This window comes from Oncorhynchus mykiss, chromosome 22 (assembly GCF_013265735.2).
Source record: "Oncorhynchus mykiss isolate Arlee chromosome 22, USDA_OmykA_1.1, whole genome shotgun sequence".
Taxonomy (NCBI): domain Eukaryota; kingdom Metazoa; phylum Chordata; class Actinopteri; order Salmoniformes; family Salmonidae; genus Oncorhynchus; species Oncorhynchus mykiss.
The window spans coordinates 46,509,532-46,534,681 of record NC_048586.1 but is presented as its reverse complement, the minus strand read 5'-3'; the positions used below and the strand labels follow the sequence as shown (position 1 = coordinate 46,534,681).

Genomic DNA, 25,150 nt, shown 5'->3' with positions numbered 1-25,150 from the left:
CCTAACCCCTGCAATACTTTGACCTCATTCAATTCCATTTCTCCTCTTGTCTTCAGCTCACTCTGCTTACACTTTCTCCCATTCTTAGTTAACAAACAATCTCCCATTTTCCCTCAATTTTTTAACAATTCAAGCTCAGCCTCTTCCTCCCTCTATTCCTCCTCCGTATTCCAAGTATACATCACCTTATGATAATATTGCACTTCTTCTGACATACATCTTGTTCTTTCCCTCTCAAGGGTCTCCATTTTCCTTACGATCGATCGCATTATAACGTTGTGATGGTGGATTTCAAATAAACTTCCCCGAAATACCAGTCATATGTTTTGAAAATGCATAAAAAATTAGCTTTCCTATCCCATCTAGGGTTAGGGTTAACCCTAACCCATCTAGGTGAATAAATAAAGTATTTTAGGTCTATGTTTTATTACTACTTATCAGGCTTGTCTACATTTTAAAATGCACAGATCTGAATTCACATTATTTTCTCAAATCCTTCATCCATCCTTCAGTAAAAAGAAAAACATGTCTTGAATAAATACATAGTAATAAAATACTGAATGTGTTTTGATTGCACTACTTCCTCGCTAGCTGCTCAATGTGATGCAAGACAGTTGTCGTCAGTAGAGGGTGCTGTTGTGGTTAGCAAAGCTGCCAGTAGAGGGTGCTGTTGTGGTTATCAAAGCTACCGGTAGAGGGTGCTGTTGTGGTTATCAAAAGCTGCCAGTAGAGGGTGCTGTTGTATACTGTATAATAGAATCTAGTACTGCTCAGTGGTTATACAGTAGAGCAAACTATATTATGTCTATCTATAACATGTAGAGATTCTTCCTGAGTGTGTGTCTCAGATTAATGTTGTATCTGGCTCCTGGATTCCTTCTGTTGTGGTCGAAGATCACCCTGTTCATCTCTGTATGGACATCCACTAGATGTGTTCTCCTGCAAGAAAAGCAAAGGAACCGTGTCATTCATAATTACACTATGGGCATTACTTTATTCAGTGTAATAAAAGTAAACATGAAATGTAATCTTTAATGCTTTTTTTGTCTAAATGTTGTACCATTAAACATACTGCAAAAACTGAAGACTGAAACCAGAGAGATCCCAGTGAGCAAAACAATCAGCATTTCACTCTGGGCAGGAACAACAGGATGGCTCATTTTCAATATCTATGACTGAAACATCTCTGTTTGATTGACATGTTGCAGTCAGTACCTCCTCTGAACTGCCTCTCTCAGGGCCTGCAGGTACACAGACCGATGGTCCTTCTCCTCCAGCTGACCCTCATCTGTCCAACAGTGGCTCCAGAAGACATCTGCGTCGGTGGGGACTGTCTCCACATTGAGAGGTTCCCCATACCCGTCTGTCTCCAGATCCTCCTCCCTGTGAGCAGGGTGACCCGTGGGCCTGGAGGAGCAGTCCTGGGGGCCTGACACACTATAGGTCTGGATGAAGAACAGCTTGGGCTTGCCAGCCAGCCTGGGGCAGTAGTCAGGGGTGAAGAGGTGTCGGACCGTGTCAAGACGCACCCCGAGCCTGTCAAATAAAATGTACAATAATTATAATAAGATATGCCAAAATGTGCATACATATTTTAGTATGGGTGAGCCCAGTGGGAATCAAACCCACAACCCAGGTGTGGCGAGTTCCATGCTCAACCTGTGAGAGTCTGTAGCCAGCAGGTCGGTAGCAGTACCACGGCTGATGATGCAGCAGGCGAAGGCATCAACTTCCTGGGTCTGCCTCGGTTGGGCAGCCTGCCTGAGAAGAGACAGGGTATCCCCCACTCTCGGCCACTTAACCAGGGTCACCTTGAATTGGAGCCCGCTGAACATCTCCTCCAACATGTCTGGTGGGAAGAAGAACATCATCACTGTTACTGACACACATCATCACTGTTACTGACACACATCATCACTGTTACATCATCACTGTTACTGACACACATCATCACTGTTACTGACACACATCAACACTGTTTCTGACACACATCATCACTGTTACTGACACACATCATCACTGTTAAATCATCACTGTTACTGACACACATCATCACTGTTACATCATCACTGTTACTGACACACATCATCACTGTTACTGACACACATCATCACTGTTACATCATCACTGTTACTGACACACATCATCACTGTTACATCAACACTGTTACTGACACACATCATCACTGTTACTGACACACATCATCACTGTTACATAATCACTGTTACTGACACACATCATCACTGTTACTGACACACATCATCACTGTTACTGACACACATCATCAATGTTACATCATCACTGTTACTGACACACATCATCACTGTTACTGACACACATCAACACTGTTACATCATCACTGTTACTGACACACATAATCACTGTTACTGACACACATCATCACTGTAACATCATCACTGTTACTGACACACATCATCACTGTTACATCATCACTGTTACTGACACACATCATCACTGTTACTGACACACATCATCACTGTCACTGACACACATCAACACTGTTACTGACACACATCATCACTGTTACTGACACACATCATCACTGTTACATCATCACTGTTACTGACACACATCATCACTGTTACTGACACACACCATCACTGTTACTGACACACATCATCACTGTTACATCATCACTGTTACTGACACACATAATCACTGTTACTGACACACATCATCACTGTTACTGACACACATCAACACTGTTACATCAACACTGTTACTGACACACATCATCACTGTTACTGACACACATCAACACTGTTACATCAACACTGTTACTGACACACATCATCACTGTTACTGACACACATCATCACTGTTACATCTCACTGTTACTGACACACATCAACACTGTAACATCATCACTGTTACTGACACACATCATCACTGTTACATCATCACTGTTACTGACACACATCAACACTGTAACATCATCACTGTTACTGACACACATCATCACTGTTACTGACACACATCAACACTGTTACATCATCACTGTCACTGACACACATAATCACTGTTACTGACACACATCATCACTGTTACATCATCACTGTTACTGACACACATCAACACTGTTACATCATCACTGTTACTGACACACATCATCACTGTTACTGACACACATCAACACTGTTACTGACACACATCATCACTGTTACATCATCACTGTCACTGACACACATAATCACTGTTACTGACACACATCATCACTGTTACATCATCACTGTTACTGACACACATCATCACTGTTACATCATCACTGTTACTGACACACATCATCACTGTTACTGACACACATCATCACTGTTACTGACACACATCAACACTGTTACATCAACACTGTTACTGACACACATCATCACTGTTACTGACACACATCAACACTGTTACATCAACACTGTTACTGACACACATCATCACTGTTACATCTCACTGTTACTGACACACATCATCAATGTTACATCATCACTGTTACTGACACACATCAACATTGTAACATCATCACTGTTACTGACACACATCATCACTGTTACTGACACACATCATCACTGTTACATCATCACTGTTACTGACACACATCAACACTGTTACATCATCACTGTTACTGACACACATCAACACTGTTACTGACACACATCATCACTGTTACTGACACACATCATCACTGTTACATCAACACTGTTACTGACACACATCATCACTGTTACTGACACACATCAACACTGTTACATCATCACTGTCACTGACACACATCAACAGTGTTACATCATCACTGTTACTGACACACATCATCACTGTTACTGACAAACATCAACACTGTTACTGACACACATCATCACTGTTACATCATCACTGTCACTGACACACATAATCACTGTTACTGACACACATCATCACTGTTACATCATCACTGTTACTGACACACATCATCACTGTTACATCATCACTGTTACTGACACACATCATCACTGTTACTGACACACATCAACACTGTTACATCAACACTGTTACTGACACACATCATCACTGTTACTGACACACATCATCACTGTTACATCATCACTGTTACTGACACACATCATCACTGTTACTGACACACATCAACACTGTTACATCAACACTGTTACTGACACACATCATCACTGTTACTGACAAACATCAACACTGTTACTGACACACATCATCACTGTTACATCATCACTGTCACTGACACACATAATCACTGTTACTGACACACATCATCACTGTTACATCATCACTGTTACTGACACACATCATCACTGTTACATCATCACTGTTACTGACACACATCATCACTGTTACTGACACACATCATCACTGTTACTGACACACATCATCACTGTTACATCATCAGTGTTACTGACACACATCATCACTGTTACTGACACACATCAACACTGTTACATCAACACTGTTATGGACACACATCATCACTGTTACTGACACACATCATCACTGTTACATCATCAGTGTTACTGACACACATCAACACTGTAACATCATCACTGTTACTGACACACATCATCACTGTTACATCATCACTGTTACTGACACACATCAACACTGTAACATCATCACTGTTACTGACACACATCAACACTGTTACATCAACACTGTTACTGACACACATCATCACTGTTACTGACACACATCAACACTGTTACATCAACACTGTTACTGACACACATCAACACTGTTACATCAACACTGTTACTGACACACATCATCACTGTTACTGACACACATCATCACTGTTACATCATCACTGTTACTGACACACATCAACATTGTTACATCATCACTGTTACTGACACACATCAACACTGTTACTGACACATATCATCACTGTTACTGACACACATCAACACTGTTACTGAAACACATCATCACTGTTACATCAACACTGTTACTGACACACATCATCACTGTTACTGACACACATCAACACCGTTACATCATCACTGTTACATCATCACTGTTACTGACACACATCATCACTGTTACTGACACACATCATCACTGTTACATCATCACTGTTACTGACATACATCATCACTGTTACTGACACACATCATCACTGTTACTGACACACATCAACACTGTTACTGACACACATCATCGCTGTTACATCATCACTGTTAATGACACACATCAACACTGTTACATCATCACTGTTACTGACACACATCATCACTGTTACTGACACACATCATCACTGTTACATCATCACTGTTACTGACACACATCATCACTGTTACATCATCACAGTTACTGACACACATCATCACCGTTACATCATCACTGTTACTGACACACATCATCACTGTTACTGACACACATCATCACTGTTACTGACACACATCATCACTGTTACTGACACACATCAACACTGTTACATCATCACTGTTACTGACACACACCATAACTGTTACTGACACACATCATCACTGTTACTGACACACATCATCACTGTTACATCATCACTGTTACTGACACACATCATCACTGTTACAGCATCACATATGTGTTATCTGTCTCTACACTAGACTCAGTAGACTCAGTATGTGTTATCAGTCTCTACAGTAGACTAAGTAGACTCAGTATGTGTTATCTGTCTCTACAGTAGACTCAGTAGACTCAGTATGTGTTATCTGTCTCAACAGTAGACTCAGTATGTGTTATCTGTCTCTCTAGTAGACACAATATGTGTTATCAGTCTCTACAGTAGACTCAGTATGTGTTATCTGTCTCTACAGTAGACTCAGCATGTGTTATCTGTCTCTACAGTAGACTCAGTATGTGTTATCTGTCTCTACAGTAGACTCAGTAGACTCAGTATGTATTATCTGACTCTACAGTAGACTCAGTATGTGTTATCTGTCTCTACAGTAGACTCAGTATGTGTTATCTGTCTCTACAGTAGACACAGTATGTGTTATCAGTCTCTACAGTAGACTCAGTAGACTCAGTATGTGTTATCTGTCTCTACAGTAGACTCAGTATGTGTTATCTGTCTCAACAGTAGACTCAGTAGACTCAGTATGTGTTATCTGTCTCTACAGTAGACTCAGTAGACTCAGTAGACTCAGTATGTGTTATCTGTCTCAACAGTAGACTCAGCATGTGTTATCTGTCCCTACAGTAGGATCAGTATGTGTTATCTGTCTCTACAGTAGACTCAGTAGACTCAGTATGTGTTATCTGTCTCAACAGTAGACTCAGTAGACTCAGTATGTGTTATCTGTCTCTACAGTAGACTCAGTAGACTCAGTAGACTCAGTATGTGTTATCTGTCTCAACAGTAGACTCAGCATGTGTTATCTGTCTCTACAGTAGGATCAGTATGTGTTATCTGTCTCTCTAGTAGACACAATATGTGTTATCAGTCTCTACAGTAGACTCAGCATGTGTTATCTGTCTCTACAGTAGACACAGTATGTGTTATCAGTCTCTACAGTAGACTCAGTATGTGTTATCTGTCTCTATAGTAGACTCAGTATGTGTTATCTGTCTCAACAGTAGACTCAGTAGACTCAGTATGTGTTATCTGTCTCTACAGTAGACTCAGTATGTGTTATCTGTCTCAACAGTAGACTCAGTAGACTCAGCATGTGTTATCAGTCTCTACAGAAGACTCAGTAGACTCAGTATGTGTTGTCTCTACAGTAGACGCAGCATGTGTTATCTGTCTCTACAGTAGACTCAGTATGTGTTATCTGTCTCAACAGTAGACTCAGTAGACGCAGTAGACTCAGTATGTGTTATCTGTCTCTACAGTAGACTCAGTATGTGTTATCTGTCTCAACAGTAGACTCAGTAGACTCAGTATGTGTTATCTGTCTCTACAGTAGACTCAGTAGACTCAGTATGTGTTATCTGTCTCTACAGTAGACTCAGTAGACTCAGTATGTGTTATCTGTCTCTACAGTAGACTCAGTATGTGTTATCTGTCTCTACAGTAGACTCAGTATGTGTTATCTGTCTCTACAGTAGACTCAGTATGTGTTATCTGTCTCTACAGTAGACGCAGTAGACTCAGTATGTGTTATCTGTCTCTACAGTAGACTCAGTATGTGTTATCTGTCTCTACAGTAGACTCAGTATGTGTTATCTGTCTCTACAGTAGACACAGTATGTGTTATCAGTCTCTACAGTAGACTCAGTAGACTCAGTATGTGTTATCTGTCTCTACAGTAGACTCAGTATGTGTTATCTGTCTCAACAGTAGACTCAGTAGACTCAGTATGTGTTATCTGTCTCTACAGTAGACTCAGTAGACTCAGTAGACTCAGTATGTGTTATCTGTCTCAACAGTAGACTCAGCATGTGTTATCTGTCCCTACAGTAGGATCAGTATGTGTTATCTGTCTCTACAGTAGACTCAGTAGACTCAGTATGTGTTATCTGTCTCAACAGTAGACTCAGTAGACTCAGTATGTGTTATCTGTCTCTACAGTAGACTCAGTAGACTCAGTAGACTCAGTATGTGTTATCTGTCTCAACAGTAGACTCAGCATGTGTTATCTGTCTCTACAGTAGGATCAGTATGTGTTATCTGTCTCTCTAGTAGACACAATATGTGTTATCAGTCTCTACAGTAGACTCAGCATGTGTTATCTGTCTCTACAGTAGACACAGTATGTGTTATCAGTCTCTACAGTAGACTCAGTATGTGTTATCTGTCTCTATAGTAGACTCAGTATGTGTTATCTGTCTCAACAGTAGACTCAGTAGACTCAGTATGTGTTATCTGTCTCTACAGTAGACTCAGTATGTGTTATCTGTCTCAACAGTAGACTCAGTAGACTCAGCATGTGTTATCAGTCTCTACAGAAGACTCAGTAGACTCAGTATGTGTTGTCTCTACAGTAGACGCAGCATGTGTTATCTGTCTCTACAGTAGACTCAGTATGTGTTATCTGTCTCAACAGTAGACTCAGTAGACACAGTAGACTCAGTATGTGTTATCTGTCTCTACAGTAGACTCAGCATGTGTTATCTGTCCCTACAGTAGGATCAGTATGTGTTATCTGTCTCTACAGTAGACTCAGTAGACTCAGTATGTGTTATCTGTCTCAACAGTAGACTCAGTAGACTCAGTATGTGTTATCTGTCTCTACAGTAGACTCAGTAGACTCAGTAGACTCAGTATGTGTTATCTGTCTCAACAGTAGACTCAGCATGTGTTATCTGTCTCTACAGTAGGATCAGTATGTGTTATCTGTCTCTCTAGTAGACACAATATGTGTTATCAGTCTCTACAGTAGACTCAGCATGTGTTATCTGTCTCTACAGTAGACACAGTATGTGTTATCAGTCTCTACAGTAGACTCAGTATGTGTTATCTGTCTCTATAGTAGACTCAGTATGTGTTATCTGTCTCAACAGTAGACTCAGTAGACTCAGTATGTGTTATCTGTCTCTACAGTAGACTCAGTATGTGTTATCTGTCTCAACAGTAGACTCAGTAGACTCAGCATGTGTTATCAGTCTCTACAGAAGACTCAGTAGACTCAGTATGTGTTGTCTCTACAGTAGACGCAGCATGTGTTATCTGTCTCTACAGTAGACTCAGTATGTGTTATCTGTCTCAACAGTAGACTCAGTAGACGCAGTAGACTCAGTATGTGTTATCTGTCTCTACAGTAGACTCAGTATGTGTTATCTGTCTCAACAGTAGACTCAGTAGACTCAGTATGTGTTATCTGTCTCTACAGTAGACTCAGTAGACTCAGTATGTGTTATCTGTCTCTACAGTAGACTCAGTAGACTCAGTATGTGTTATCTGTCTCTACAGTAGACTCAGTATGTGTTATCTGTCTCTACAGTAGACTCAGTATGTGTTATCTGTCTCTACAGTAGACTCAGTATGTGTTATCTGTCTCTACAGTAGACGCAGTAGACTCAGTATGTGTTATCTGTCTCTACAGTAGACTCAGTATGTGTTATCTGTCTCTACAGTAGACTCAGTATGTGTTATCTGTCTCTACAGTAGACACAGTATGTGTTATCAGTCTCTACAGTAGACTCAGTAGACTCAGTATGTGTTATCTGTCTCTACAGTAGACTCAGTATGTGTTATCTGTCTCAACAGTAGACTCAGTAGACTCAGTATGTGTTATCTGTCTCTACAGTAGACTCAGTAGACTCAGTAGACTCAGTATGTGTTATCTGTCTCAACAGTAGACTCAGCATGTGTTATCTGTCCCTACAGTAGGATCAGTATGTGTTATCTGTCTCTACAGTAGACTCAGTAGACTCAGTATGTGTTATCTGTCTCAACAGTAGACTCAGTAGACTCAGTATGTGTTATCTGTCTCTACAGTAGACTCAGTAGACTCAGTAGACTCAGTATGTGTTATCTGTCTCAACAGTAGACTCAGCATGTGTTATCTGTCTCTACAGTAGGATCAGTATGTGTTATCTGTCTCTCTAGTAGACACAATATGTGTTATCAGTCTCTACAGTAGACTCAGCATGTGTTATCTGTCTCTACAGTAGACACAGTATGTGTTATCAGTCTCTACAGTAGACTCAGTATGTGTTATCTGTCTCTATAGTAGACTCAGTATGTGTTATCTGTCTCAACAGTAGACTCAGTAGACTCAGTATGTGTTATCTGTCTCTACAGTAGACTCAGTATGTGTTATCTGTCTCAACAGTAGACTCAGTAGACTCAGCATGTGTTATCAGTCTCTACAGAAGACTCAGTAGACTCAGTATGTGTTGTCTCTACAGTAGACGCAGCATGTGTTATCTGTCTCTACAGTAGACTCAGTATGTGTTATCTGTCTCAACAGTAGACTCAGTAGACACAGTAGACTCAGTATGTGTTATCTGTCTCTACAGTAGACTCAGTATGTGTTATCTGTCTCAACAGTAGACTCAGTAGACTCAGTATGTGTTATCTGTCTCTACAGTAGACTCAGTAGACTCAGTATGTGTTATCTGTCTCTACAGTAGACTCAGTAGACTCAGTATGTGTTATCTGTCTCTACAGTAGACTCAGTATGTGTTATCTGTCTCTACAGTAGACTCAGTATGTGTTATCTGTCTCTACAGTAGACTCAGTATGTGTTATCTGTCTCTACAGTAGACGCAGTAGACTCAGTATGTGTTATCTGTCTCTACAGTAGACTCAGTATGTGTTATCAGTCTCTACAGTAGCCTCAGCATGTGTTATCTGTCTCTACAGTAGACTCAGTAGACTCAGTATGTGTTATCTGTCTCTACAGTAGACTCAGTAGACTCAGTATGTGTTATCTGTCTCTACAGTAGCCTCAGTATGTGTTATCTGTCTCTACAGTAGACTCAGTAGACTCAGTATGTGTTATCTGTCTCTACAGTAGACTCAGTATGTGTTATGTCTCTACAGTAGACTCAGTATGTGTTATCTGTCTCTACAGGAGACTCAGTTGACTCAGCATGTGTTATCTGTCTCTACAGTAGACTCAGCATGTGTTATCTGTCTCTACAGTAGACTCAGCATGTGTTATCTGTCTCTACAGTTGACTCAGTATGTGTTATCTGTCTCTACAGTAGACTCAGCATGTGTTATCTGTCTCTACAGTAGACTCAGCATGTGTTATCAGTCTCTACAGTAGACTCAGTATGTGTTATCAGTCTCTACAGTAGATTCAGTATGTATTATCTGTCTCTACAGTAGACTCGGTAGACTCAGCATGTGTTATCAGTCTCTACAGTAGACTCAGTATGTGTTCTGTCTCTACAGTAGACTCATCATGTGGACTCTCACCTCCATCACTGCCAACACAGTCTATGATGAGACATTCACCCCGTGGGTCTGACTGGAGCCTGTAAACATCCACTGGGCTCTACAGAACAGAGGGGCAGGCACATTATTGTAAATGTACCACGCACGTAAGGTCTTCATCCCGAAAGGGACGAATATATATTCACTGGTATATTACCTGGTAGAACACTATGTATATTACCTGTTAGAACACTATGTATATTACCTGATAGAACACTATGTATATTACCTGATAGAACACTATGTATATTACCTGATAGAACACTATGTATATTACCTGGTAGAACACTATGTATATTACCTGATAGAACACTATGTATATTACCTGTTAGAACACTATGTATATTACCTTTATATTACCTGGTAGAACACTATGTATATTAGCTGATAGAACATTATGCATATTACCTGATAGAACACTATGTATATTACCTGATAGAACACTATGTATATTACCTGATAGAACACTATGTATATTACCTGGTAGAACACTATGTATATTACCTGATAGAACACTATGTATATTACCTGGTAGAACACTATGTATATTACCTGATAGAACACTATGTATATTACCTGGTAGAACACTATGTATATTACCTGATAGAACACTATGTATATTACCTGTTAGAACACTATGTATATTACCTTTATATTACCTGGTAGAACACTATGTATATTACCTGATAGAACATTATGCATATTACCTGATAGAACACTATGTATATTACCTGGTAGAACACTATGTATATTACCTTTATATTACCTGATAGAACACTATGTATATTACCTGATAGAACACTATGTATATTACCTGTTAGAACACTATGTATATTACCTTTATATTACCTGGTAGAACACTATGTATATTACCTGATAGAACATTATGCATATTACCTGATAGAACACTATGTATATTACCTTTATATTACCTGATAGAACACTATGCATATTACCTGGTAGAACACTATGTATATTACCTGATAGAACATTATGCATATTACCTGATAGAACACTATGTATATTACCTTTATATTACCTGATAGAACACTATGCATATTACCTGATAGAACACTATGTATATTACCTTTATATTACCTGATAGAACACTATGCATATTACCTGATAGAACACTATGTATATTACCTTTATATTACCTGATAGAACACTATGTATATTACCTTTGTATTACCTGGTAGAACACTATGTATATTACCTGATAGAACATTATGTATATTACCTGGTAGAACACTATGTATATTACCTGATAGAACACTATATATATTACCTTTGTATTACCTGGTAGAACACTATGTATATTACCTGATAGAACATTATGTATATTACCTGGTAGAACACTATGTATATTACCTGATAGAACGCTATGTATATTACCTTTATATTACCTGATAGAACACTATGTATATTACCTTTATATTACCTGATAGAACACTATGCATATTACCTGGTAGAACACTATGTATATTACCTGATAGAACACTATGTATATTACCTTTATATTACCTGATAGAACACTATATATATTACCTTTGTATTACCTGGTAGAACACTATGTATATTACCTGATAGAACATTATGTATATTACCTGGTAGAACACTATGTATATTACCTGATAGAACACTATGTATATTACCTGATAGAACATTATGTATATTACCTGGTAGAACACTATGTATATTACCTGGTAGAACACTATGTATATTACCTGGTAGAACACTATGTATATTACCTGGTAGAACACTATGTATATTACCTGGTAGAACACTATGTATATTACCTGGTAGAACACTATGTATATTACCTGATAGAACACTATGTATATTACCTTTATATTACCTGATAGAACACTATGTATATTACCTGATAGAACATTATGCATATTACCTTTATATTACCTGATAGAACACTATGTATATTACCTGGTAGAACACTATGTATATTACCTGATAGAACACTATGTATATTACCTGGTAGAACACTATGTATATTACCTGATAGAACATTATGCATATTACCTTTATATTACCTGATAGAACACTATGTATATTACCTGGTAGAACACTATGTATATTACCTGATAGAACACTATGTATATTACCTTTATATTACCTGATAGAACACTATGTATATTACCTTTATATTACCTGATAGAACACTATATATATATTACCTTTGTATTACCTGGTAGAACACTATGTATATTACCTTTATATTACCTGATAGAACACTATGCATATTACCTGATAGAACACTATGTATATTACCTTTATATTACCTGATAGAACACTATGCATATTACCTGATAGAACACTATGTATATTACCTTTATATTACCTGATAGAACACTATGTATATTACCTGGTAGAACACTATGTATATTACCTGATAGAACACTATGTATATTACCTTTATATTACCTGATAGAACACTATGCATATTACCTTTATATTACCTGATAGAACACTATGTATATTACCTTTATATTACCTGATAGAACACTATGTATATTACCTGATAGAACACTATATATATTACCTTTATATTACCTGATAGAACACTATGCATATTACCTGATAGAACACTATGTATATTACCTTTATATTACCTGATAGAACACTATGTATATTACCTTTATATTACCTGATAGAACAATATGTATATTACCTGATAGAACACTATATATATTACCTGATAGAACACTATGTATATTACCTTTATATTACCTGATAGAACACTATGCATATTACCTGATAGAACACTATATATATTACCTTTGTATTACCTGGTAGAACACTATGTATATTACCTGATAGAACACTATGTATATTACCTTTATATTACCTGATAGAACACTATGCATATTACCTGATAGAACACTATATATATTACCTTTGTATTACCTGGTAGAACACTATGTATATTACCTTTATATTACCTGATAGAACACTATGCATATTACCTGATAGAACACTATGTATATTACCTTTATATTACCTGATAGAACACTATGTATATTACCTTTGTATTACCTGGTAGAACACTATGTATATTACCTTTGTATTACCTGGTAGAACACTATGTATATTACCTGATAGAACACTATGTATATTACCTGATAGAACACTATGTATATTACCTAATAGAACACTATGTATATTACCTTTATATTACCTGATAGAACACTATGCATATTACCTGATAGAACATTATGCATATTACCTTTATATTACCTGATAGAACACTATGTATATTACCTGGTAGAACACTATGTATATTACCTGATAGAACACTATGTATATTACCTGATAGAACACTATGTATATTACCTTTATATTACCTGATAGAACACTATGTATATTACCTGATAGAACACTATATATATTACCTTTGTATTACCTGGTAGAACACTATGTATATTACCTGATAGAACATTATGTATATTACCTGGTAGAACACTATGTATATTACCTTTATATTACCTGATAGAACACTATGCATATTACCTGATAGAACACTATGTATATTACCTGTTAGAACACTATGTATATTACCTTTATATTACCTGATAGAACACTATGTATATTACCTGGTAGAACACTATGTATATTACCTGATAGAACACTATGTATATTACCTGATAGAACACTATGTATATTACCTTTATATTACCTGATAGAACACTATGTATATTACCTGATAGAACACTATGTATATTACCTTTATATTACCTGATAGAACACTATGTATATTACCTTTATATTACCTGATAGAACACTATGCATATTACCTGATAGAACACTATGTATATTACCTTTATATTACCTGATAGAACACTATGTATATTACCTGGTAGAACACTATGTATATTACCTGATAGAACACTATGTATATTACCTGATAGAACACTATGTATATTACCTTTATATTACCTGATAGAACACTATGTATATTACCTGATAGAACACTATGTATATTACCTTTATATTACCTGATAGAACACTATGTATATTACCTTTATATTACCTGATAGAACACTATGCATATTACCTGATAGAACACTATGTATATTACCTTTATATTACCTGATAGAACACTATGTATATTACCTTTGTATTACCTGGTAGAACACTATGTATATTACCTTTGTATTACCTGGTAGAACACTATGTATATTACCTGATAGAACACTATGTATATTACCTGATAGAACACTATGTATATTACCTGATAGAACACTATGTATATTACCTTTATATTACCTGATAGAACACTATGCATATTACCTGATAGAACATTATGCATATTACCTTTATATTACCTGATAGAACACTATGTATATTACCTGGTAGAACACTATGTATATTACCTGATAGAACACTATGTATATTACCTGATAGAACACTATGTATATTACCTTTATATTACCTGATAGAACACTATGTATATTACCTGATAGAACACTATATATATTACCTTTGTATTACCTGGTAGAACACTATGCATATTACCTGATAGAACATTATGCATATTACCTTTATATTACCTGATAGAACACTATGTATATTACCTGGTAGAACACTATGTATATTACCTGATAGAACATTATGTATATTACCTGGTAGAACACTATGTATATTACCTTTATATTACCTGATAGAACACTATGCATATTACCTGATAGAACACTATGTATATTACCTGATAGAACACTATGTATATTACCTTTATATTACCTGATAGAACACTATGTATATTACCTGGTAGAACACTATGTATATTACCTGATAGAACACTATGTATATTACCTGATAGAACACTATGTATATTACCTTTATATTACCTGATAGAACACTATGTATATTACCTGATAGAACACTATATATATTACCTTTGTATTACCTGGTAGAACACTATGTATATTACCTGATAGAACATTATGTATATTACCTGGTAGAACACTATGTATATTACCTTTATATTACCTGATAGAACACTATGCATATTACCTGATAGAACACTATGTATATTACCTGTTAGAACACTATGTATATTACCTTTATATTACCTGGTAGAACACTATGTATATTACCTGATAGAACATTATGCATATTACCTGATAGAACACTATGTATATTACCTTTATATTACCTGATAGAACACTATGCATATTACCTGATAGAACACTATGTATATTACCTGGTAGAACACTATGTATATTACCTGATAGAACATTATGTATATTACCTGGTAGAACACTATGTATATTACCTGATAGAACGCTATGTATATTACCTTTATATTACCTGGTAGAACACTATGTATATTACCTGGTAGAACACTATGTATATTACCTGGTAGAACACTATGTATATTACCTTTATATTACCTGGTAGAACACTATGTATATTACCTGGTAGAACACTATGTATATTACCTGGTAGAACACTATGTATATTACCTGATAGAACACTATGTATATTACCTTTATATTACCTGGTAGAACACTATGTATATTACCTGATAGAACACTATGTATATTACCTGATAGAACGCTATGTATATTACCTTTATATTACCTGGTAGAACACTATGTATATTACCTGGTAGAACACTATGTATATTACCTGGTAGAACACTATGTATATTACCTGATAGAACACTATGCATATTACCTTTATATTACCTGGTAGAACACTATGTATATTACCTGATAGAACACTATGTATATTACCTGATAGAACATTATGTATATTACCTGGTAGAACACTATGTATATTACCTGATAGAACGCTATGTATATTACCTTTATATTACCTGGTAGAACACTATGTATATTACCTGGTAGAACACTATGTATATTACCTGGTAGAACACTATGTATATTACCTGATAGAACACTATGTATATTACCTTTATATTACCTGATAGAACACTATGTATATTACCTTTATATTACCTGATAGAACACTATGCATATTACCTTTATATTACCTGGTAGAACACTATGTATATTACCTGATAGAACACTATGTATATTACCTGGTAGAACACTATGTATATTACCTGATAGAACACTATGTATATTACCTGGTAGAACACTATGTATATTACCTGGTAGAACACTATGTATATTACCTGGTAGAACACTATGTATATTACCTGGTAGAACAGCCTTTTTCTTTCAGGCTCTGCAATGTTTTCGTTCTCTGGAGCTAAAATGACAGAATAACAGCCGCTTTCAACAGAGGATATACTTTTTTAATGAACACTAATCATGATAAACAGTTGGTATTTTAAAGAAACCTCTCCTGAGGAATGAAAGTAACTTACTGTTCTGTGTGAACTGCTCTTGTCTTGAATGGCATGATACAGGGGAGGCAGTGGGCATGGGGTTGGACTGAGGGACAGAAATCACTGTTAGAGGAAACATCCTTTATAGAAAGCTGTAGTAGAGGCGAGGGAAGGTTTCCCTGTTTCAAGAAGAGGTAGTGTAGTAGTGACTCACTGGAGTCCTGATCCACTGCTGCTGGGCCTGGTGAATCATCACCACTGGTCTATGTTGTGGTGTTCCAACTACAACAAGTTGCACAGGAAGAAGTATTTCCAAACAGGATGTAACAGAGGTGGTTCAGATTGAGAACAAGGGCCATATTAGTATCAAGAGTGAGAGTAGGAGTTCTGATTTACAGTGCAATCAGAAAGTATTCAGACCCGTTGACTTTTTCCACATTTTGTTACATAACAGCCTTATTCTAAAAATGGATTCAATTGTTTTTTTCCTCATCAATCTACACACAATACCCCATAATGACAAAACAAAAACAGGTTTTTAGGAATATTTGAAATTGTATAAAAAAACAAAAACTGAAATATGACTTTTACATAAGAGTTCAGACCCTTTACTCAGTACTTTGTTGAAGCACGTTGGCGGTGATTTAAGCCTGGAGTCTAGTTGGATTTGACGCTACAAGCTTGGCACACCTGTATTTGGGGAGTTTCTCCCATTCTTCTCTGCAGATTCACTCAAGCTCTGTCAGGTTGGATGTGGAGCATCACTGCACAGCTATTTTCAGGTCTCTCCAGAGATGTTCGATCGGGTTCAAGTCCAGGCCCTGGCTGGGCCACTCAAGGACATTCAGAGACTTGTCCCGAAGCCACTCCTGGCCATGGCGGTGCAGGATTGTGACGCATTCCTGCGTGCTCCCGGACGCGCTCCTCCACCCCTATAACCGGGGTACCTGCTCCTGCTGACTCCATAGTCGGTCAGTGATTCTGTAATGGGTGCGTGCTGGTGGAAGGAAGTCAGGCGCAGGAGCCTGACCAAAAGACACAAAATAATACAAGTGGGTACAAAACCCGTCGCACACCAGAACATATCTTGCACATAGCTTACAAACAAACAATCACCGACAAGGACATGAGGGGGATTGGAACCAGGTGTGATACAAGACAAGACAAAACCAAAGGAAAACGAAAAGAGGATCAGCAATGGCTAGAACGTTGGTTTTCATTAAGGATCTCTCTGTACTTTGCTCTGTTCACCTTTCCCCCGATCCTGACTAGTCTCCCAGTCCCTGCTGTGAAAAAACATCCTCACAGCAAGATGCTGCCACCACCATGCTTCACCGTAGGGATGGTGCAGACGTGACGCATACAGGCCAAAGAATTCAATCTTAGTTTCATCAGACCGGAGAATCTTGTTTCTCATGGACTAAGAGTCCTTTGGGTGCCTTTTGGTAAACTCCAAGCGGGCTGTCATGCCTTTTACTGAGGAGTGGCTTCTTTCTGGTCACTCTACAATAAAGGCATGATTGGTGGAGTGCTGCAGAGATGGTTGTCCTTCTGGAAGGTTCTCCCATCTCCACAGATGAACTCTGTAGCTCTGTCAGTCTGGTTCTTGGTCACCTCCCTGACCAAGGCACTTCTCCCCCGATTGCCCAGTTTGGCCGGGCGGCCAGCTCTAGGAAGAGTCTTGGTGGCTCCAAACTTCTTCCATTTAAGAATGATGGAGGCCACTGTATTCTTGGGGACCTTCAATGCTACAGAAATGTTTTGGTACCCTTCCCCAGATCTGTGCCTCGATACAATCCTGTCTCTGAGCTCTACGGACAATTCCTTCGACCTCATGGCTTGGTTTTTGCTCTGACATGCACTGTCAACTGTGGGACCTTATATAGACAGGTGTGTGCCTTTCCAAGTCAAGTCCAATCAATTGAATTTCCCACAGGTGGACTCCAATCAAGTTGTAGAAACATCTCTCAAGGATGATCAATGGAAAAAGGATGTACCTGAGCTCAATTTCAAGTCTCATTACAAAGGGTCTGAATACTTATGTAAATACGTTATTTAATTTTTTCCAAAAATGTCTAAACCCCTATTTTCACTTTGTCATTATGGGGTAGGTTGATGAGGAAAACATTTAATTTAATCCATTTCAGAACAAGGTTGTAAGGTAACAAAATGTGGAAAAAGTCAAGGGGTCTGAATACTTTCCGAATGCACTGAAGAATCCATTTAGCCACTTAGATCACAATGAGTATATGGAGATCCTGGATCCTAATCTAATCTTGATACGGCCCCAGACATCCAGAAGTCCTCCAGAATCCCACGGTAGGCCTTTTCCTAATTCTTACCTGATGTCAGGTTCTGGTACCCTTTGACCTTCCTGGCCAGGTCAACCCTGCTGATGTCCCTCAGACATTTTTCTATCAGCTCCACCCTCTCAGAAGACACTCTGTCCAGCTTCTCCAGTTCAACTATGACATCCAGGAAACTCTGTCACAGAGAGAAAGGATATGAAATGGTTCAAAAACATTCCAGAACATCTGTTTCTGGATCTTCTGGACATACACTGATTATGAACACCACTTGTTGTTGTAACTGTCATATTGTTGTCCTGTTGTTGTTGTTATGTCTTACTTAAGCAATACCCTATACCCAATCCCTCAACATGATCATGACAAAAGAGATGATTATGGACTACAGGAAAAGGAGGACAGAGCATGCCCCATTCTCATTGACGGGGCTGTAGTGGAGCAGGTTGAGAGCTTCAAGTTCCTTGGCGTCCATATCACCAACAAACTATCATGGTCCAAACACACCAAGACAGTCGTGAAGAGAGCACGACAAAACCTATTCCCCCTCAGGAGACTGAAAATATTTGGCATGGGTCCTCAGATCCTCAAAAGGTTCTACAGCTGCACCATCGAGATTATCCTGACTGGTTGTATCACTGCCTTGTATGGCAACTGCTCTGGCCTCCGACGGCAAGGCACTACAGAGGGTAGTGCGAACGGCCCAGTACATCATTGGGGCCAAGCTTCCTGCCATCCAGGACCTCTATACCAGGCGGTGTCAGAGGAAGGCACAACAAATTGTCAAAGACTCCAGCCACCCTTGCCGGCAAGCGGTACCGGAGCGCCAAGTTTAGGTCCAAGAGGCTTCTAAACAGCTTCTACCCCGAAGCCATAAGACTCCTGAACATCTAATCAAATGACTACCCAGACTACTTGCATTGCCCCCACTCTTTTACGCTGCTGCTACTCTCTGTTATTATCTATGCATAGTCACTTTAATAACTCTACCTACATGTACATATTACCTCAATTACCTCGACTAACCGGTGCCCCCGCACATTAACTCTGTACCGGTACCCCCTATATATAGCCTCCACATTAACTCTGTACCGGTACCCCTGTATATAGCCTCCACATTAACTCTGTACCGGTACCCCCTGTATATAGCCTCCACATTGATTCTGTACCAGTACCCCCTGTATATAGCCTCCACATTGACTCTGTACCGGTACCCCCTGTATATAGTCTCCACATTGACTATGTACCGGTACCCCCTGTATATAGCCTCCACATTGACTCTGTACTGTAACACCTGTATATAGCCTCCACATTGACTCTGTACCGTAATACTCTGTATACAGCCTCCACATTGACTCTGTACCGTAATACCCTGTATATAGCCTCCGCATTGACTCTGTACCGTAATACCCTGTATATAGCCTCCGCATTGACTCTGTACCGTAATACCCTGTATATAGCCTCCACATTGACTCTGTACCGTAATACCCTGTATATAGATAGCCTTGTTATTGTTATTTTACTGCTGGTCTTTAATTATTTGTGACTTTTATTTCTATTTTTTTTTTTGTATTTTTCTTAAAACTGCATTGTTGGTTAAGGGCTTGTAAGTAAGCATTTCACTGTAAGGTCACATTTCACTGTTGTATTCGGCGCATGTGACAAATACAATTTGATTTGATTGTTGTCATGTCTTACAGTACATAAGCAATACCCTATTGTTGTCATGTCTTACTTAAAGCAATACTTGTCTGGCAGCTAGGTTTGTGTTTTGTACTAAATTGTAAAAGAAAATCTATTAAAATAAAATAAAAAACATTCCATAACAACTAGATCCTCCGGAAACATACCACAGAAGAAGAGGAATGTTCTCACAGAAATACACAGTACATTACAGCATACCTAGTGGTATTTACATTGCAGAAGAGGAATGTTCTCACAGTAATACACAGTACATTACAGCATACCTAGTGGTATTTACATTGCAGGAATCCGCCACCCACAATGCAGAAATATTTCATGACATAATCAGATCAGGCTTGTCAGTAATTAAATAAAATGTCAAATGTCTGAACGAAGCCTTTACCTTGACTCTGGTCAGCCTCTCTCTGGATAAAGAACCACTCAGCAGAAACTTGAGCGATTCCAGGTCTTCTGTCCCCATGTCTTCACTCACATCAGACATCAACACTCTGTAACCAGGAAACAGAACAGCTTCATAGACAGAACTCCATGGAATATATTTACTAATGAAGACCGCGATGAATGAGACTGTAAAGAATGTTTGGTCTATTGGTGTGTGTTGTTATCCTGGAAAAGACAATAGCAGAATTCAAACCTAAGGAATAAATCTCACCTGTACTCTGACAAAGCTCGGTTCTGTCCCAGAATCCCATCCACTTCCTGTTTACTGATGTGAAACTCTTTCTTCAGGAGATCAAAGCGTCTCAGTCTGAACAGAAGTTCCACCAGGTACAGCTGATCCACCTGTCCTCTGCTCAGCCAGGAATTTAACACCTCTCTCACATGAGCAGAACCACACCTGTCAGTGTCAAGGGATCCACACAGGTACAGGAGCCTCCTGCACTCACCCGAGCTCAGGTCCTCACATATCCTGTTGATCATCTGATATAACTGTCCATTAGCCATTGAACTCATCAGGAGTCTCTGAAAGGGAAAACAGGGATTGATTTTATGGATAGAAAATTATGTAAACTTCATTATTTCTAAATTGGTATTTGCATCATAGATCTATGGCCCATTTGAAATTAAAAGCAACTTGAATTGGCAAATATGTATACTACTGCTTACTTGCATAGTTATGTCGTTCCCAGTCTCACGCTGTGCTCAATAGACTAGTACCTTAGTTATTATCATAGGCATATTTTACTATTATTGAACCTGCATGTGGCCAATGGGTGAAAATATACAGGCAGCACATACATGATAATGCGAACGGTGGAAAATGAAAGTTAGACGAGGCATGAAACCAACCAGAAATGAATTATTCAAAGGTTAATAAAACACGAATATTTCAGAGAAAATTAACAACATACGTCGGTTATATCGCAAATGAAAAATATGAATACCTTTTAGAGTAGGACACAGCGAGGTCTGTTGCATGAAGACTGAGAAATTAGATGATTATAATGACGAATTGAAGTTTCGCGAATTACGCAATGGAAAGCGCAAATGGGGAAGATCGTTTCAAATTCGGTGTAACCACCCACGCGGGAAATTACACTTTCATTTCGGTCTGGGTGGCGGGATCACGGAACTGACTCAATGTTGGTCATAAAGTATTTTAATGAATTAGTCACTGATAAATATATGCTAAAACCTGCTCAAAACGAAAGTGAAAGTTACCACGCCATCAGGCTCCTCTGCAAAGACCCTTGTCTGCATCCAGATGGTTTTCGCTGCTGCCAGCACTGCCTTCCTTCTGAAAATAAAGAAAAACCCTTGACTGAGTAGGTGTGTCAAAACATTTGACTGGTACTGTATTGCAATATGGCACCTCCGGTTTATGGTACATGGCCAAAATACCACCGCTAAGGGCTGTATCCAGGCACTCCGCGTTACGTCATAGTGAACAGCCCCTAGCAGTGGTATATTGGCCATGTACCACAAACCGACCGAGGTAAAGCCAGTTTCAGGTTGGATATTCGACGGATATTGCCCACTCTTGTTTGTGTACATAGCTTCACATTTGCAATTGCTCCTTGGTCTTGTCAATTACACACCTAAGAAGCATGCAGTGGATATCATTGAGTGGCTGCTGCCAACACACTGACTCAACTCCAGCCACTTTAATAATGGGAATTGATGGGAAATTATGTAAAATATATCACTAGCCACTTTAAACAATGCTACCTAATATAATGTTTACATACCCTACATTATTCATCTCATATGTATACGTATATACTGTACTCTATATCATCTACTGTATCCTTATGTAATACATGTATCACTAGCCACTTTAACTATGCCACTTTGTTTACATACTCATCTCATATGTATATACTGTACTCGATACCATCTACTGTATCTTACCTATGCTGCTCTGTACCATCACTCATCCATATATCTTTATGTACATATTCTTTATCCCCTTACACTGTGTATAAGACAGTAGTTTTGGAATTGTTAGTTAGATTACTTGTTGGTTATTACTGCATTGTCGGAACTAGAAGCACAAGCATTTCGCTACACTTGCATTAACATCTGCTAACCATGTGTATGTGACAAATAAAATTTGATTTGATTTGATTTGATATACACCCATATTGCATAACCTCTAGTCATGTATCTTCTATACTGTTGTACATTATTATTAGTTTGAAAATTAGGGGGTTCGGTCCAGTGTTGTGTTTACCCTTTTCTTTAATATTTATCTACAATAATTGGTAGTTCTAAGTACTTATTTTCCCAGTTTTATTTTATTTTTCCACAGTATTTAACAGTGGTACACAATAGGAGAGAGACAGATAACATCTCCTTTCGTCGTTATATCAACCCTAAATGAAAAGGGCAAAGTACGAGAGTCATGTTATTAATTGTCCAAAGCAGGGATGGAGAATGAGCTGGTGAGGTAGGCTGGACAATACATATACTGAACATGGATGGAGAGTGAGCTGGTGAGGTAGGCTGCAGTGGGTTTGCTGGACAATACATATACTGAACATGGATGGAGAGTGAGCTAATGAGGTAGGCCGGTCAATATATATACTGAACAGGGATGGAGAGTGAGCTGGTGAGGTAGGCTGGTCAATATATATACTGAATAGGGATGGAGAGTGAGCTGATGAGGTAGGCTGCAGTGGGTTTGCTGGACAATACATATACTGAACAGGGATGGAGAGTGAGCTGGTGAGGTAGGCTGGACAATACATATACTGAACAGGGATGGAGAATGAGCTGGTGAGGTAGGCTGGACAATACATATACTGAACAGGGATGGAGAGTGAGCTGGTGAGGTAGGCTGGTCAATATATATACTGAACATGGATGGAGAGTGAGCTGGTGAGGTAGGCTGGACAATACATATACTGAACAGGGATGGAGAGTGAGCTGGTGAGGTAGGCTGGTCAATATATATACTGAACATGGATGGAGAGTGAGCTGGTGAGGTAGGCTGCAGTGGGTTTGCTGGACAATACATACAGTATACTGAACATGTAACCACAGTAACGTTGACCAATAAATAAATTAATACAAATATAATATTGACAAATTAAACAAATTGTAGACCTTTAATCTTTTCCAACATGTCAACAGACACTTAAGTTCAATTAAGTATGAAACATTTCACCGTGTTAACTTTCTCTTTATCCCTGGTTGATGTACATTTCAGAGCCTCTTCAGTGTGGATGGGTTTTAATATACATTTTCAACAACAAAGACTGCACTTCCAGTTTCTGTTCTTTACTCTCTTGAACTCTGTTGTCTTCATTCCTAGGCACATGGGATGGGATGGGATGTTGGGGAAGTTCTGTGCAACTTCCTTGGCTATCTACACCAAAAAAAAAAAAAAAAAAGTTTTTTACCTAATTGTCACATAACAGCTAACCATTCATTATTGAAAATAGAACTATCAAACCTGCATTACAAAGACCCCACAGCTGAAGGTGTCCTGCTGCATGGTGGGAGTTATTTCCCCTCCTTTACACTTTATGTCCACCCAGTCGTCTTTTCCATGGCAGGACCTTC

The 25,150-nt window shown here is 38.4% G+C and overlaps 1 protein-coding gene across 3 annotated transcripts; it reads right to left on the bottom strand.

Moving 5' to 3' along the window:
- Positions 1-409: 409 nt before the first annotated feature.
- Positions 410-23,045, bottom strand: LOC110501891 (CASP8 and FADD-like apoptosis regulator). Of its 3 annotated transcripts, XM_036959433.1 has the most exons (12): positions 22,528-22,774; positions 22,250-22,300; positions 21,795-22,105; positions 21,525-21,630; positions 19,478-19,619; positions 17,350-17,417; positions 17,175-17,241; positions 17,004-17,056; positions 10,805-10,883; positions 1,660-1,849; positions 1,216-1,536; positions 410-939 (listed from the first exon to the last, which is right to left on the bottom strand). In XM_036959433.1, exons 2-12 carry the CDS (start codon positions 22,253-22,255, stop codon positions 810-812), a joined length of 1,473 nt encoding a protein of 490 aa, XP_036815328.1. In that variant the 5' UTR covers positions 22,256-22,300; positions 22,528-22,774; the 3' UTR covers positions 410-809. The 3 variants fall into 3 exon arrangements, with proteins under 3 accessions (XP_036815328.1, XP_021435421.2, XP_021435423.2); XM_021579746.2 differs by lacking the exons at positions 22,250-22,300; positions 22,528-22,774 and adding an exon at positions 22,805-23,045; XM_021579748.2 differs by lacking the exon at positions 22,250-22,300 and having other exon boundaries at positions 22,528-23,043.
- Positions 23,046-25,150: the final 2,105 nt, after the last annotated feature.